We start from the raw sequence: 14,609 nt of genomic DNA, 5'->3' as shown, positions 1-14,609 counted from the left end.
CAGATCAGGCCGTGGTCCCGGGTCCTCCAAACGTGATGGCAGTGGTGATTAATGAGATCCTCCTGGGTGATTCAATGCTCTTCTCATTTTAAAACAATTGAAAAAGAAAAGAAAAGAAAACCAAACAACTGTTGGACTCTAGCCCTGAGGGAAAAAAAGGAGAAAGTCAGAGTGGACCCAGTTCAGGAAGAAGCCCATATCCCCAGCGATGCCATTGTCTTCCTGGATCCCCATCCCCGCCAACCTCCCCAAGGGCTGGGCAGGACCCCAGGCGCGCTCCATCTCCTCTCCCCCCAATACCAACCTCTCTTCCTCCTGTAGAGGAGGTAGTGGCAGCCTTCAGGGACCTTCTTAGAGCGGGGGTATCTGAGTAGAGGAGGCATTCTGGGGCACCCAAAACGGGGCTCGCATGTGTGTGGGCTACAACCTGGGACTTTGTCCTGGCCGTTCCCGATCATCAAAGAGGCATGGGGTGAGGGCCACGAGGGGAAGACAGTAGTGTGGGGAGCAGCTCTGGGCAGAGGGACCCCAAAGAAACCTTTGGGAACTCCAAAAGCCCGTGGGGCTATGGATAGCAAAGAGCCTATCTTCTTAGGGAGAGGGGAGGGGAAGACAAGAGAATTGGGAACTCACAATTAAAAAAAAAAGAATGTTCAAAATTTTTTTACATGTAATTGAGAAATATTTAATGAAACAAAAATTGTATTGTAAAAAAAAAGGCATGTTAGGATTGCTTGGGTAGAATTTAGGGCAGGGGAGAGAGAAAAGGGGATTGGCTGAGCTGGCTCCTCGGCTCTCACCCGCACTCTCTTGCCATTACTTTGGGCCTTTTATGGGGAGATCAGAGCTCCCAGAACTTTGGGTCACTCATCTGCCACAACGGGGGCTCCCCCCACCCCGAGTCTGGGGAATTGAGGCACACAGGCACATCAGGGCAGGGTGTCCTGAGGGCTGAGAGAGCTCAGTAAACCCTTCAGATCGGTAGATACACCTTGGTCAGTCAGGAGGCTTTGGGAGCAGAGGAAGGGTGACTCCAGCTGGGATGCGGGGCTGTGCTTGGTCAGTGGCAGTCACATAAATAGACCAGTTGGGGTTGTTTTGGCCATTTATGAAACGTGAAGGCTCCTTGCTGTTGGGTGTGTGTGGGGGGCGGGATACCCTGAGCTCCCAACGACTCTGCCAGGGACAGCACATGCAGAAAGGCTCCTGGTCAATAGGATGACCATGGGGTGACCCATCGACTCATGAGGCAAAGAAGAAATCCACAGGGCCTCTTTCTCCTTGGGCAGTGACAGCAGCAGCGGGGACTAAGAACTGTAGTTTTTAGAACATCTAGAAACATTCATTTTATGACTGGCATCCCAAGTGTGAGATCACAAGCACCTAAGTGGCTCAGGTGGAGACAAAACTGGAGCTGGAACGGGGAAGACTCGAGTTCAAATCCTTCCTCAGACACGTGCTAGTTGTGTGACCCTGAAGAAGCCACCTAACCGCACCTCAGTTTCCTCATGTGTAAAATACGGATAATAATAATGCCTCCTTCCCAAGGCTGTCAGGAGGATGAAATGAGACAATATTAACCTTAGAGCTCTCTGTAAAGGCTAGCTGAGCTACTGAAGCGGAATTCAAACCCAGATCTTTGTGACTCCAAGCCCACTGCTCCATGCTGCCAGTGAGCTGACATACAATTGGAGGAAGGGTCATGGGATTTATGGGAAGACATGGAAAGGCCCATGAAGAATGGGAGGGTGTGGCTGGGCTATGACTGCAGCAAGCTTGGCTGAGCCTGGTAGGACAAGCAACCCTCTGACCATTCTGTCCCAGAGGCTGTCTGAGCCAGGAAGGGCCAGGGCGGGGCTTGGCAGGTTCTGCTGGCCTGAGTTCCCAGCCAGTGGCCCAGAGACCCATTCTCCAGACAGTGCTAGGCATCTCTTGGCCCTTTCTCTGCTGGTGATTTTCCCACCTCCTTCTCTGTTGTCACAGGTGCTGGATGACACCTTTCATGCCCTTTCCAGCCCAAGGTCATCATTGGCCGTAACATGCTACTGCACACTCAGCCCCACTGCCTTCTGATCATCCACAATCTTTCTTCTTAGGGTTTGAAGATTTATAACACGTGACATCATTTGGAGGATGTTTGGATTGAAAGGGTTTTTGCATCAGGGAGGAGCTTGGGACCACTGAAAGTGCCACCTGGCTCATGCTTCACCTCAAGGCCCCACCTAGCTTATCCCTGTCATGTCTGTCCCAAATATACGTCCCAATGGGTGACCTCAATGAGCTGCTTCACATCAAATCACTGGAAACAGGGCTTTGTGAACCTTGAAAACATCCTCAAATCTTGCCCCACCTTGAAAACCTTCCTCGAGCTAGCATCCTGGATCTCATTTCCCATTTCCTAAAAAGCTTCTCCAACGGGCTGTCTACACCCACTTCCTCCTAGCCCCATCACCTGTTCACTCCTCTATCTGCTAATGTCTGCCTTTGAGATCTGCCATTCTACTGGAATTGCTCTTTCAAAAGTCACCAGTGGTCTCCTGGCTGCTGAGCAGGACAGTCCTCCCTTCGGCCTGCCTTCTCTGCAGCTTTTGGCAATGCTGACCAGTCCTTGCCTCCAGGATACTTTCTCTTCCCTGGGCTTTCTTGCTCCTCCACTCAGCCCTCTGACTACTCCTTGGTCTCCTCTATTAGAAGATCCTCTTTCTTCCATAGCCTAAGTTCACATATCTCTTTCTGGGACACTGTCTCCACTGGTTCTCCCTACCCCTCCCCAACCACTCCCTCACTCTTCTTTGTATCTGACCATCTTCCTCCTTGCATATCAAGGTTGGGGTGTCTCCCAAAGCTCTGTACTTGGGCTTCTTCTCTCTCTCCAACCTCTCCCTTGGTGACCTTATCAGCTCTTCTGAGTTGGTTCCATGATCTTGTCTCCAAGGATGCCTCCCAGCTCTCTCTCCAGCCCCAACCTCTAGATCCCTATCATGATCATCATTCCATAACCCTCCTAGATGCCCCAACTGCATTAAGATGTCCAAGGACTGACTTCACCATTTCTGCCCCCATACCTGCCCTTCCTCCCAGCTTCCTGATTTTCTAGCATTGCCCATGTTACCCAAGCTAGAAATCTCCAAGTTAAGAACTTTTTAAATTTCTAGTTAAAAACACTTCCTTCTAGCTCCCCTCCTGGCCTCCACCCAAAGAGCTGCCAAACTTTCAGGCCCATCTGTCATCTCTTGCATCTGTCCCTTTCTCTCTCCACTCCTATGGTCCCTCTTCTAGCCTCGCCTTCCACAGGGAGCCCTCTTCCCCTCAGACTCTACACAATGCGGTAGCGAACAACATTCTTGGCGAGCATGCATCTCCCTGTTTGTTTGATCCTGGTCATCACAAAATGGTTGGACATGGTTAACTCTTGAGGTCATTATAGACCCTGACCATGCACAGGAGTTGCCTGGTTGGAGAAGATTCAACTTTTTCAAGTCAAGATAAATCAACACAACTGAATTTTGTCTCCCTTGAACCTTTCAGTCAATTGTGTGGCTGCAGAGATGTCCCTTACTGCAGAAAACTGGCTATAATAATAGCCTGCCTGTTTTCTCCTGCTTTCATCAAGGATGCCCTCAAAATACATGTAGACCGTTCTCATAATGATTCTGTAAAGGTGGAAAAGGAGGCCCGTGGGGTGATGCTTGCCTATATGTTCTTGGTCATATTTTTAATGGTGGATTGAGGATTTGAAGGAATTTTAGAGAACATCTGGTCCCCAGTTTCCTCATTACAACTGGAAAAACTGAGTCCAATAGAAGTTAAGAAACTTGCCCAAAGACACAGAGGCATTACATATTGGAAGTGTGATATGAATCGATGTCCTCTGACTTCAAATGATGATTGTGTCATCTTTTATATTCACGTCCTTGGTGCCTAGGACATAGTAGGTGTTTAATAAATGTTCCTTGATTGATTTCCACTCTACCATCTTGCATCCCTGGTAAAGTTACTATCTGTAATTTTTCTCTTTCAGCATGTCCTCAGAAAATTAATTCCTTCAGATTAACTATTTAGGAATGAATTAATTCCTTTCAAGTGCTTTTGATATCACATCACCTACAGCACAGATTTTTTTTTTTGGCAGGGGGTGGAGAAGGGTGGATGGATTTGGTCAGGTCTGGCCCTTTTTCTTAGCTTTAACTTAAATCCATTCTCACTTCCCCTACAGGGTGTGGATAAACAGAACAGGGTCTCCGAATTTGGCAGGTCCACTGTCACAGATGATAACAGATGATTATAGATCATTCCCTATTTCCCTGCCAGTTTCAGCCCTGCCTGCTCTCAGGGTGCCCCTTAGCTTGCTCAGATCACATACCAAGTCTTTTACAGCCTCATTTTCTCCTCCACAGATTTTCACTGCGTTGTGAAGGTATACTATTTATAATCTTTTGTTAGCAATCAACAAATATCTATTAAGTGCCCACTATGTGCCAAATGCTGTTCAAGGTGCTGGAGAAACAAAGAAAAAAATTTAAACAGTCCCTGCCCTCAAGGAATTTACCCTGTTGAGGAAACCTTTGGTCCTTCTCCATGTTTTACAGAGAAGTTTTACTTTAAGCATTTCCCTTGGCTGCTGTGTGTCTCTAACTGGCAAGGAGATTCTGTATTGGCTGGCGAAGACATTTTGGGGGCTCTTTGGGCTCCTTGTGGTGGTGACTGCTTGACATCAGTTAACCATTTCTAAGATAGCAACAGTCGGAGTCCCTGTCTTTACTTTTATCCTTTTTCCATTTTTTAGCCAGTAGCTTATTCAAATAGGACAGGTTGGGAGTCGTGGATGGAGCATCTTCTTCTGGCCTTTGGCCTTCTTTCTCATTTGGCGTTGACTTTTACCAGCTCTAACCAGCTGATGGTCCGATGATCGTTCAATGATCAACATTTCTGACTACACACAGACACCCAATTCAGAAATGCCTTTCCCCCGAGCAGCACGGCTGTGCACTACAAGCTTCTCTATAAACCATGGAGAATGGCCAGTGGTTTCTTCTAAAAGAATGTAAGCTCACTGAGGGCAGGGACTCTTAAATTTTTCCGCGTCTGATGTTCAGCATCTTCTGACTTTCTTCTTGAAGATGGTATTTATGATGCAGGCAGCTAGGTGGTGTGGTATATAAAGTGCTGGACTTGAAGTCAGCAAGACCTGAGTTCAAATCCTGTCTCAGCTCCTTATCAGCTGTGTGACCCCAACCTGTCAGGTCTGTGTGACATCTTCCCAGGAAATTAATTCCTATTAACTAGTTAGGAATCAATTCTCTCTAAGTGCTTTTACCACTTCAGTTTCCTCTCTTTGATCTTAAACCTGAGCCATATCTTTCATCTTCCTCCCTGCACATTCAGGTTGCTGTGGGTATCCCTCGACGTCACTGCCGACCCAACGTACACATTCCTGGTTCTCTCTTCTGTCCTCTCCCTCCTTATGCACCCACCCCTCCCCACACCAGCACCTCCTCAGCACCCGTGGGTTTAACTCCCATCCTCCCACATGTGACTCCTGGTCTCCACAGCCAGCCCCAGTCCGTCCCCTGAACTTCAAATCTGCATCACTGCCTATCTCTTGGGCATTTCAAACCCCATTTCTCAGAGACATCTCAAACTCACGACAACCAGAACTGAACTCATTGTCTGTCCACTCAAGACTGCCCTTTCCCAGACATCTCCATTACTGTCAATCTTGGTCCTATGCTGGGCTCCCCAGGCTCCTTTCCCCGACTTGTCCAATTGGTTTCATCCAGCCTTTTTCTCCACTCTCCATGGCTGCCATCTTGGTTCAGGCAAGCATTGCCTCCTGCCTGGATTATTGCAAAGGCCTCTTAATGCGTCTCAAGTCTCTCTTCTCTCTAGTTCGTCCTATGTGCTAACACTCAAGTGATTTTCCTCAAGCCCAGATGTGACCTTATGATTCCCCTTCTGAATAAATCCAGCAGCTTCCTAGGGCCTATAGGATAAAAAATACGCTTCTGTTTTATTTTTAAATCCCAATACAATGTGGCCCCAACCAATCTTTCCAGCCTCATTCAGCGTGAGCCCCCTTCATGTGTTCTATGCACCCCCAAACTGTCTTTCTCTCTGTTCCTAATACATGACGCTCACCGCCCATGCCCAGAAGGCAGGCCCTTCTCACCCCCACCTCAGAGAACCCTCCTATTCTTTTCAGCTGCAGTTGAGGCACCGGCTTCCACACAAAACTTTCCCTGTCACCTTCCCCCCTCCCAAACCACCTTGTATTTATTCTGCTTATGACAGATTTGTTGTCTCTCCCCTTTGAATGTGAGTTCCCTGAGGGCAGGGACAAATCCATTTTTGTCTTTATATGCCCCAGGACCCAGCACAATGCCTGGCACACAGTAGGTGCTTAATAAATACTGGTTGATTGACACATGCTAACTTGATTGGGATGCTCTCGTCACATTCTTTATAAAGTTTCTCTACCTCTTCAGCCTCCTCAACAGTGAGTCCTCCCTCCCTTCTCTTTAGAGGTGGTGGCCCATGGGTGTGGAATACTGCTTATACTGTCGGATGGGATGGATATGCTCACGTTGCTGAATCACGTTTTTTTCTCTTTCCTATGCTTGGTTACAAGGAATGGCTCCCTGAGGAGGAGAAGGTGGAAGGGGATCTTGGGAAATGAAAGTGATGAAACGACACACGAGATCAACCATAAAAATGAAAAAGAAATGGGGCAGCTAGGTGGTGCAGTGAGTGGAGCACTTGCCCTGGAGTCAGGACACGTGGGAGCTGTGTGACCTTGTGCAAGTCACTTAACCCCAATTGCCTTGCCTTCCCCGCTCAAAAACAGAAAGAAAAAAAAGACCCACCCAGATATGGGTGTATAAATTACAATTATTCTCACGATGGTCCTTTGCTTGTGCTTCTCATGACCCTGGCATGACAAGAAGCAGCTATGTGGCCCAGTGGTTAGAGCACCAGGCCTGGAGTCAGAAAGACTCCAAATCTGGCTTCAGATACTTCCTAGCTGTGTGACCCTGGGTAAGTCCCTCAACCTCTGGCTGCCTCAGTTTCTTCAGCTGTAAAATGAAGATATAACTGCAGGGTTGTGAGGTTCCAATGAGGTCGTGTTTGTGTAAAACAAAGGCACGTGGGCCGGTGCCCAGCGCACAGTAGGTGCTTGATGGAGTCTTGTTTCCTTTCTCCCATGGCCACCACAGGTGCACCGGGTGCCAGCTCTGCCGGCCTCCTTCTCTTGCCTCTCCAAGGGAGGCCTGGGCCTCATCCTCCTACTGAGGTTTCATTTACAGAACCCCAAGGATCCCAGCATGGACACGGGCCATTCCTACAGTGGTCAGAGAGGTCAGAGGTCCTGCAGTGGTTAAGACCCCGTCTTCTGATGTCCTACATTGTCACCTTGCTGGCCACTGGATGCAGATCTCGTGTCTAGAGTGCCAGTAGTTAAATGACTGTTCACTGTGGGACTCGCTAATCACAGAGTTGGACATGGAGGGGGCCTTGGAGGCCAGCTGGTCCAACCTCTTGGTTTTACTGAGGCTTGGAGTGGAGCTACAGTGGTAGAAAGCGGAAGGGCCAGGATTTGAACCCAGGTGTGCCCTGCCTCTAAATCCAGGTCCATGGCACTGAGCCCTGCTTTCTCCCAGACTCTGGACCCTCTGCCAGCATCACTGCAGGGCTGGGAGGATGGCCGGCCACTGCCAAGGGCCTCCTCATTCGGAGTGCAGATCGATGGTGGCAAGCCTCTCCCAGCTCAGGCTGGCATCTGGAAGTAGACACAGGGTCTGTGGAGAGGACTGCCCACCAAGCCTATCCACGGAGGGCTCCCCTGGCAGGGGGTTGGGAGGCAGAGTCTCTGGGAGCACGAGGGGGGATCAAAGAGGACTTATTATTCTTGTTATTCAGGAAGATGGGGGGCAGGGGCTCAGAGTCCCTAGTGCTCTGGAAAGGACGAGGGGAGTCTTGTCTGGATCACCCCGGCAGGAGGCAAGGCTTGGGCTGCCTTGGGACTCATGTGCTATAGATACGACAGAGAAGGGGCCTCTTGTTCCAGTGGGGGTGGGTCTGGATGCCTGAGAGCTGCCTCTTCTTAGCCCAGAGATTCTGGGCCATGTGTGGGAGGTGGTACTCCAGTCCCTGCCAGGGCAGGCTGGCCAGGCAGGTTGGTCTGGCGATTGGGGCTTCCTTGAGTGTCCCCATATACTTGAACAAAGACATCAATATACTAGGCCAAGTGGCTTTGTCCCCCATAGCGAGAAAGGGCCATTGGTGAAATCCCACTGGGGAAGGAAGAATCAGATAGGATGGGGAGAGGGGTTCAGCCTCAGAGCCCACCCAGGGCACCAACCACTGCCCAGCTTGCTTCTTCTCAGACTTCCTACAGGAAGGTTGGCCCTTTCAGGTAACTGGAGCCAATCCCTCATGAACACATCTTTCTGTGGTCCCCAGAGACATCACTGGGGCTCCCTCTGTGACCCCTATGGGGAACCTGTCCCCCTGTCCTGATCCCAGGCCCAGGCCTGGCTTCAACCAGAAGGAGGGAGGGCCAAGGGAGGGCCAAGCATGCAGCCCCACACAGGGTTAATCACAAGCCTTGGGCCCCCAGCAGAGCAGAGCAGAACGTACCAGGCATGCAAGTTAGACCCAGGAGTCAACGGGCGGTGGCTTAGGGTCCCGGCCGTCCACCAGATTCACCGAAGCCCGGTTACTCCTGTGGGGGGGCTTTCTAGCCGGGTCTGTCTGGAGCAGGCAGGGCAGGGGTGGGGGAGGCATTAAAAGCAAAACAGAGGAGGTTAATCAGACGCTGACAGAGGCAGAGGTGGGGTGTGGGACGTGGACCGACGGACAGACGCTGACGGGACGGACAGACGGACACCACCTCTGGAGCAGAATTAGTGACGAAGAGGCAGAGGAGGGAGACACAGCACCACCACCACCCTCACCCGGGCTATGGGGAGAAGGTGGAAGGGCACCACGAACATCCCTAGGAGGGCTGGAATGCATGAGCTCTGGGTTCAAATCCTGACTCTCCTACTAACTCACTGGGTGACCTTGGGGAAATCTCTCTGCTTTTTCTCAATAAGACAAAAGGGTTGGACCCCATAGCTCAGCACTAAGGGACATTCCAGGACCTCAGTTCTAAAGCCTAGGAACCTCTGTGGGCCTCAGTTTCTGCATATGTAAAATGAGAGTTTATGGGACCATGAGACTTCATGCTGGAAGGAATTAGAGCAGAAAAGGACCCCAGAGGTGCCTTGATCGTGTCCAGAAGGAAAATGAGGCCCAGCGGCTATGGGGGCTCCAGACTGAGCCGCTCACCCCAAGGAGGCTCCTCCAGGAGCAGGTGGGAAGGGCAGGTCTGGCCTCTCAGGCCCCTTGAAGGAGGCCCAGCAGGCCCAGGGCAGCCCCCTCTCAGCTCTTGCCTCCCAGCCCCTCCCCAAGGACTGGCTCTCCCTCCCCACCTTTCTCTCTGTATCTATCTCTCCTTGTCTCTGTCTCTTCACCTTTCTCTCTGTTTCTATCTCTGTGTCTCACTCTTTCTCTCTACCTTTCTCTCTTTTTCTATATCTCTATGTCTCTGTCTCTCCCCACCTTTCTCTCCGTATCTCTGGTTCTATCTCTTTATGTCTCTGTCTTTCTGCCCATCTCTCTCTCTCTTACACACACACACACACACACACACACACACACACAGACACATGGACCCACAGACAGACACATGCAGATGTTGGAGCCCCCCAAAAAACCAGAAGCTGGACAGGAAACACTGGAGGCAGCAGGCGGGGGTGGGGGAGGGCAGCGGGGCTGAGAAGGGGATGGGCCTGGGGCTGCCTCTCTCCTGGGCAGCAGTTTGGACCTGCCACGTCGGGGCTGGGGGGCCCGAAGGCTGCCCAGGCATGTCTGGGGGAAGGGGGAGCTGTACCAGCATGTGCACTGGACCAGCCATCGGCTAAACCTCAGCTCCTCCCTGCGGCCCCCTCCTCCTCCTCACCCTGTTCACACACACAGGGCCTGGGTCCTGGCCCCTGCCCCAACCAACCTTCACCTGGGAAGTTATACTGTTGAGCAGAGGATTCTGGGACCCCACCGAGGAGCAGTACTCCCAAATCTGGGCTTGTAAAGTCCCCAGATCCTTTACCACACAGCTTCGAGGCCACCTGGTGCACCAGCAGGATCCTCCTGGGGTCCCCCAGGGCTCCCCATTCCCTCTCTGCTTTCAAGTTACTCAGCACTACCCTATACTCAGCCCCCATGGAATATGAGCTTCTAGAGGGGAGATTGGCACCATCTCCAGAGCCTACACAGGGCCAGGCACATAGTAGGTGCTCACCCTGCTTGTGAATGGCCTCTTCAGTGACGGCCTCTGTGTGTGCTCTAGGCCCTGCCAGCTGCTCCCTGCAAAGCCTCCAGCCTGGCGCCTTGTTATTTCTCCCTCAGACCTCTAGCCTCCTTCTCTTGTGCTGATGGCCTGACGGTCCTCCTCAATATGGGAGTCTAAGGCCATCCTTGTCCATTTAACTGGGAGCCCCCTGAGGGCAGGGACTGGGGTTCTGCCTTCTTTCGTATATCCAGCATTCATGCCTGGCACACAGTAGGTGCTTAATAAGTGCTTGCTGGCAGTTTCCTTGATTCCATCTCTACCACTTGTCCCCTCTCCCCACTTTCCACCAGGACAGCCCCACCCTTGTTCCCACCCTCATCACCTCGGACCTGGTCCATCATCCCTCTCATGAGCTTTGGAGGGCTTGGGGGCTGACAGATTTCCTTACAGCTCACTAAAGTAGGCAGCCCCCTAACTGGTCACTGCTCTCTTCCCTCCAGATGCCTCTGGACTAATCTTCCTGATCACATCAGCCCCCATTTCGTAGTTTCTATTTATAGGATAGATTCTCACTCCTCACCCTGGCATTCAAAGCCCTCTCTAATCCAGTCTTGGCTCCCACTACTTGCTGGCAGTTTGTCACTCACTTAGTCCATTAGGGCTGCTGGCTTGTCTGGCCCGTTCTCCTTTGGTGAGCATGAGGCCTGGGGGGCCCCTCCCAGCTCTGGCTCTATGACACCCCAGCCAGACTGTCATCCCCCAGAGAGCAGGGGTGAATCTCGGCGATGGGTCATAGCCAAGAGCTGGGCGCACAGTCAGCCTTCAACAAGAGCCTGTTGACTGAACACCCCTCCTTTCACGCTACAGAGGCTGCCACCCACTCTGGCGAAGCATGAGGCCGGTTCTACAGGCATCCACGCACGCACCCCCACATCCTTGGTCATCCACACATCCCCAGCTCTTCGTCACCATGGGAGTGAGCCTAAATGTCCATCCCTACCACAGAGCTCTGCCCATCGGGCTGGGGAGCGGGGTCAGGGCTGAATGACTAACCCTATGATGAAAAGGAAAACAGACATTTGGGGAACATCTACCAGGGGGATTTGTGGGTGAACTGTTTGAGCAAATGGAAGCCGATGGTCTGGGGTGAGAAGTGTTCCCTTCACCTTGGCTTTGGGGCTTTCACAGCCAGCTCTGAGCTGGCAGATTCTGAGACAGAGGGTCTAGGAGGACCCCATGCCCTGTGATGCTCCCTAGCCAGGCCGGATCCCGGGGAAGGGCTCCCCACAGCAGCCACTTACTTTTAAAGGCTCCTTCTCAGAGGCATCTCCCGAGGGATCCCCAGCTCGGTACTTCCGTTCCCGATGGTCGATGGTGGAGTAGCCATCTAAGGAGGACAGAAACAGAGACAGCGTGTTTCTTGTGATACTTTGGGACTCAAGGGCCTTCTTCCCACAATGCAGAGCGGGAGGCAGTCCGGAGGGTCAGCACCCCCATTTCACAGATGAGAAAATAGGCTCTACCCAACAACCTTCCAAGGCAGGAGACCCAGCTCAGACTCTAGGCAGACACAGTCCACCCACCGTGACAGGACCTTCCTCAGCTCGCTTCAGATCCCCTCTCCATCACCACCCATGCTCTCCTCCTGGCCTTTGGGTCCTAGACAAGTGGCAGCTCCTTTCCTTGCGCCCTGATCCCATCCCTTCCTCCCAGGAATGGCCCCTTCTATCTCTCTGGAGTCATGGAAATATGGAATCCCCTGCTGCCCATGACGCCTGCCTTCTCCCCTACAATGACTGAACTTTGCAGTCCCCTTAAGCTGTCTATCCATTGTTCTTTTTTTAAACAGTGAATGCCAGTAGAGAAAAATAAAGTCCAGATTCATTACGTCTTTATTGTTTTCTTAGCTCAGCATTTCATCTCTTACCTCCATACCTTTGCCAAGGCTGTCTGCCATGCCTGGAATGCCCTCCCTTCTCACCTCCACTTCTGGGAAATCCTAGCTTCCTTCAAAAATCCTCTCAGGGCCACCTCCTAAAGAAAGGCTCTCCCTCCTCAACTATCTGGGGTTCACTCTTCTGTGTCCATATTGTACCTCCTCCCCATCCCTCTCTCCACCCTTAGAATGGAAACCCCTTGAGGGAAAGAACTCACTTTTATTTTTGTCTCTGTATTCCCAGAGCTCAGCACAGGGCTTTGCATACAGTAGAGGCTTCATAAATGCCTGTCACATTAATGTGGGCTGACCAGAGGTGGCTCAGAGAACATTCATGAAACTCCTTCTGCATATGGAGCCCAGCCCTGGGAGAGGCATGGAGCTAACTGCCAGCCCCTGCGGTGTTCCCCGTCTTACACTCTGGGCCCCCAAGGCCTACCCCACCTCTGGTGTTCCTTTTGGCACGGACACAGCATGCCTCAGCAGAGAGCGTAGCAGATGTGAACTGAGAAGACCTAGGTGTGAATCCTTCCTCCAACACCTAGTTGTGTGACCTTGGGGAAGTCACTGCTCTTGGGGCCTTTGCTTCGTCCTCAGTAGAATGAGGGAGTGGAGCTCGAAGGCCGCTGTGGTGCCTTCCAGCTGTGGATCTAGAGTCCTACAATCCCCCCTCACCCCATCCCCACCCTTTCCTGCTGCGTCAGTGCCTTCAATTCCTACATCTCCCTGCTTGGCGGGTACCGGACTCAGGCAGCTCAGAACCCCCGGCTTCTAGATCCCCTGACTCTAGGACTAGGGCTCTTTCTACTACACCAATTCTGAGCTTGAATCCTGATGTCAACATTCACTCTTTGCTTGGCCTTGGAAGAGCCCCTTACCCACCCTGGGCCTCAGTTTCCCCGTATGTAAATCAAGGAGGTAGGGCTGGACGCCCTCTGAGATCCTTCTCAGTTCAGAATGGGGGTCTGGCAGGACCCCAGATGCCTACTTGGATGACGGAGAAGACAAACAGGCCTTTGTAAAGAGGTAACCTCGTGATCACAGAAATTGTGGGGCTGCGGAGCCTCGGCAGGGATCACACAGACCCATTTACTTCCCTGGCGTGTTTCATTTCCCTCGTTAGTGGTGACAAATGGAGCCTCCCGGCTTGTCTGATGGCCCCATCACCCTCACTAAGTGACAAGCAGGTTTGTTTCCTGGGCGAGCCTTTCTCACACTCGCCATAATGGAGGGATTGGCATCAGTTTTCCTTCCTATAAAGTTGGGTTTTCTGGATGGCCTCCTGCCTGAGGTTCCCCTGAGCCCCACCTCCCCTACGTTCAGCCTCAAGAGCACCAGCACTCTCTGGGGATGGTCATTAGAGGCACCTGTAGTGGCAGCCCACTCCTCCCAGCCATCCCCAGGACCCCTGGCACTCACTGTCCTCGGCGGGACGCTCCCTCTGGCTCAAGTTTAATCACGCAGCCCTCAGAAGAATCCTAACTCCCAGACCTTGGCTCTTTCCCGCAAATCACCCTGGTTCTGTGTCTTTCCTCAGACGTAGAGCTCCCCCCATCACCAGAATTCCAGAACACAGGAGTTCTCTGGGTCAGGGAATGAGGCCCAGGGGGTCACTCTGACTGGGAAGTGGGGCAGGGCAGTGAGCCCTGGTCTAGGAGGAAGGACAACTCATCCCAGACCTTGCTGAGGCTTGATTTCAATGCCAAGAAAGTGGGGATTTGTCAGAGAGGGGTGATAGGGTGGACAGCCAGACTAGATGGTGCCTGAGGTTGCTAGCTCTTACATTCTGAGACTCTGTGATGCATTTGAAGACTTCTTGGTCTGCCCAAATCTCTTCCATGGACCTAATAGTGCCTAAAGCCAGCATAGCCCCTTCCAGGGCCCTGAGACCCTAACTTGGTCCTAAATGTGAACATCAGGATCAGACCACGTCTGGCTTCCACAAGGTGGGAGGCTCGGGAAAGGTGGAAATAAAAGATGGTGGTAAGGGTATACTAAAGACCACCTGGACAGAAGGAGGAAATAGATTGCAAACCCACCTAGAAGCAAGATATCATAGTGGGGGAGGGGAGGGCAGCCTCAATCATCCAGACATCCGCTAGTGCTCTGCCCTGCCCTGAGCAGCTAATATAATAAACCTGTGACCTCAAAAGATGGAGGGAGAAATCAAGAGAACTGCTAATCTGGCCCCAACAAGGAGGTAAAAGGTAAAAACCAGCCTCGTGATCGCTCCTTCCCAGAGGGATTGTGTTAGGTGATGGCAAAGATGAGGAAAGCCAGGCACGGGCTTGTGTGAGCCCTAGGGGTCAGGAGAGCAGACTTCCAAGGGTTGGGAGATAG

The 14,609-nt window shown here is 51.9% G+C and overlaps 1 protein-coding gene across 2 annotated transcripts in view; it reads right to left on the bottom strand.

Annotated features, from left to right (window-relative positions):
• Positions 1-8,649: 8,649 nt before the first annotated feature.
• The window catches only part of ARVCF (ARVCF delta catenin family member), a 129,846-nt gene continuing 123,886 nt past the window's right edge, over positions 8,650-14,609 (bottom strand). For both annotated transcript variants that reach the window (XM_036766813.1, XM_036766819.1), the window contains 2 exons: positions 11,635-11,720; positions 8,650-8,751 (listed from right to left, as the gene is read on the bottom strand). In XM_036766813.1, coding sequence (XP_036622708.1) covers positions 8,650-8,751; positions 11,635-11,720 — 188 coding nt within the window. The remainder of the gene's footprint in view (positions 8,752-11,634; positions 11,721-14,609) is intronic.

This window comes from Trichosurus vulpecula, chromosome 1, assembly GCF_011100635.1.
Source record: "Trichosurus vulpecula isolate mTriVul1 chromosome 1, mTriVul1.pri, whole genome shotgun sequence".
Lineage (NCBI taxonomy): Eukaryota > Metazoa > Chordata > Mammalia > Diprotodontia > Phalangeridae > Trichosurus > Trichosurus vulpecula.
This window is presented reverse-complemented; position numbering and strand designations above follow the sequence as displayed.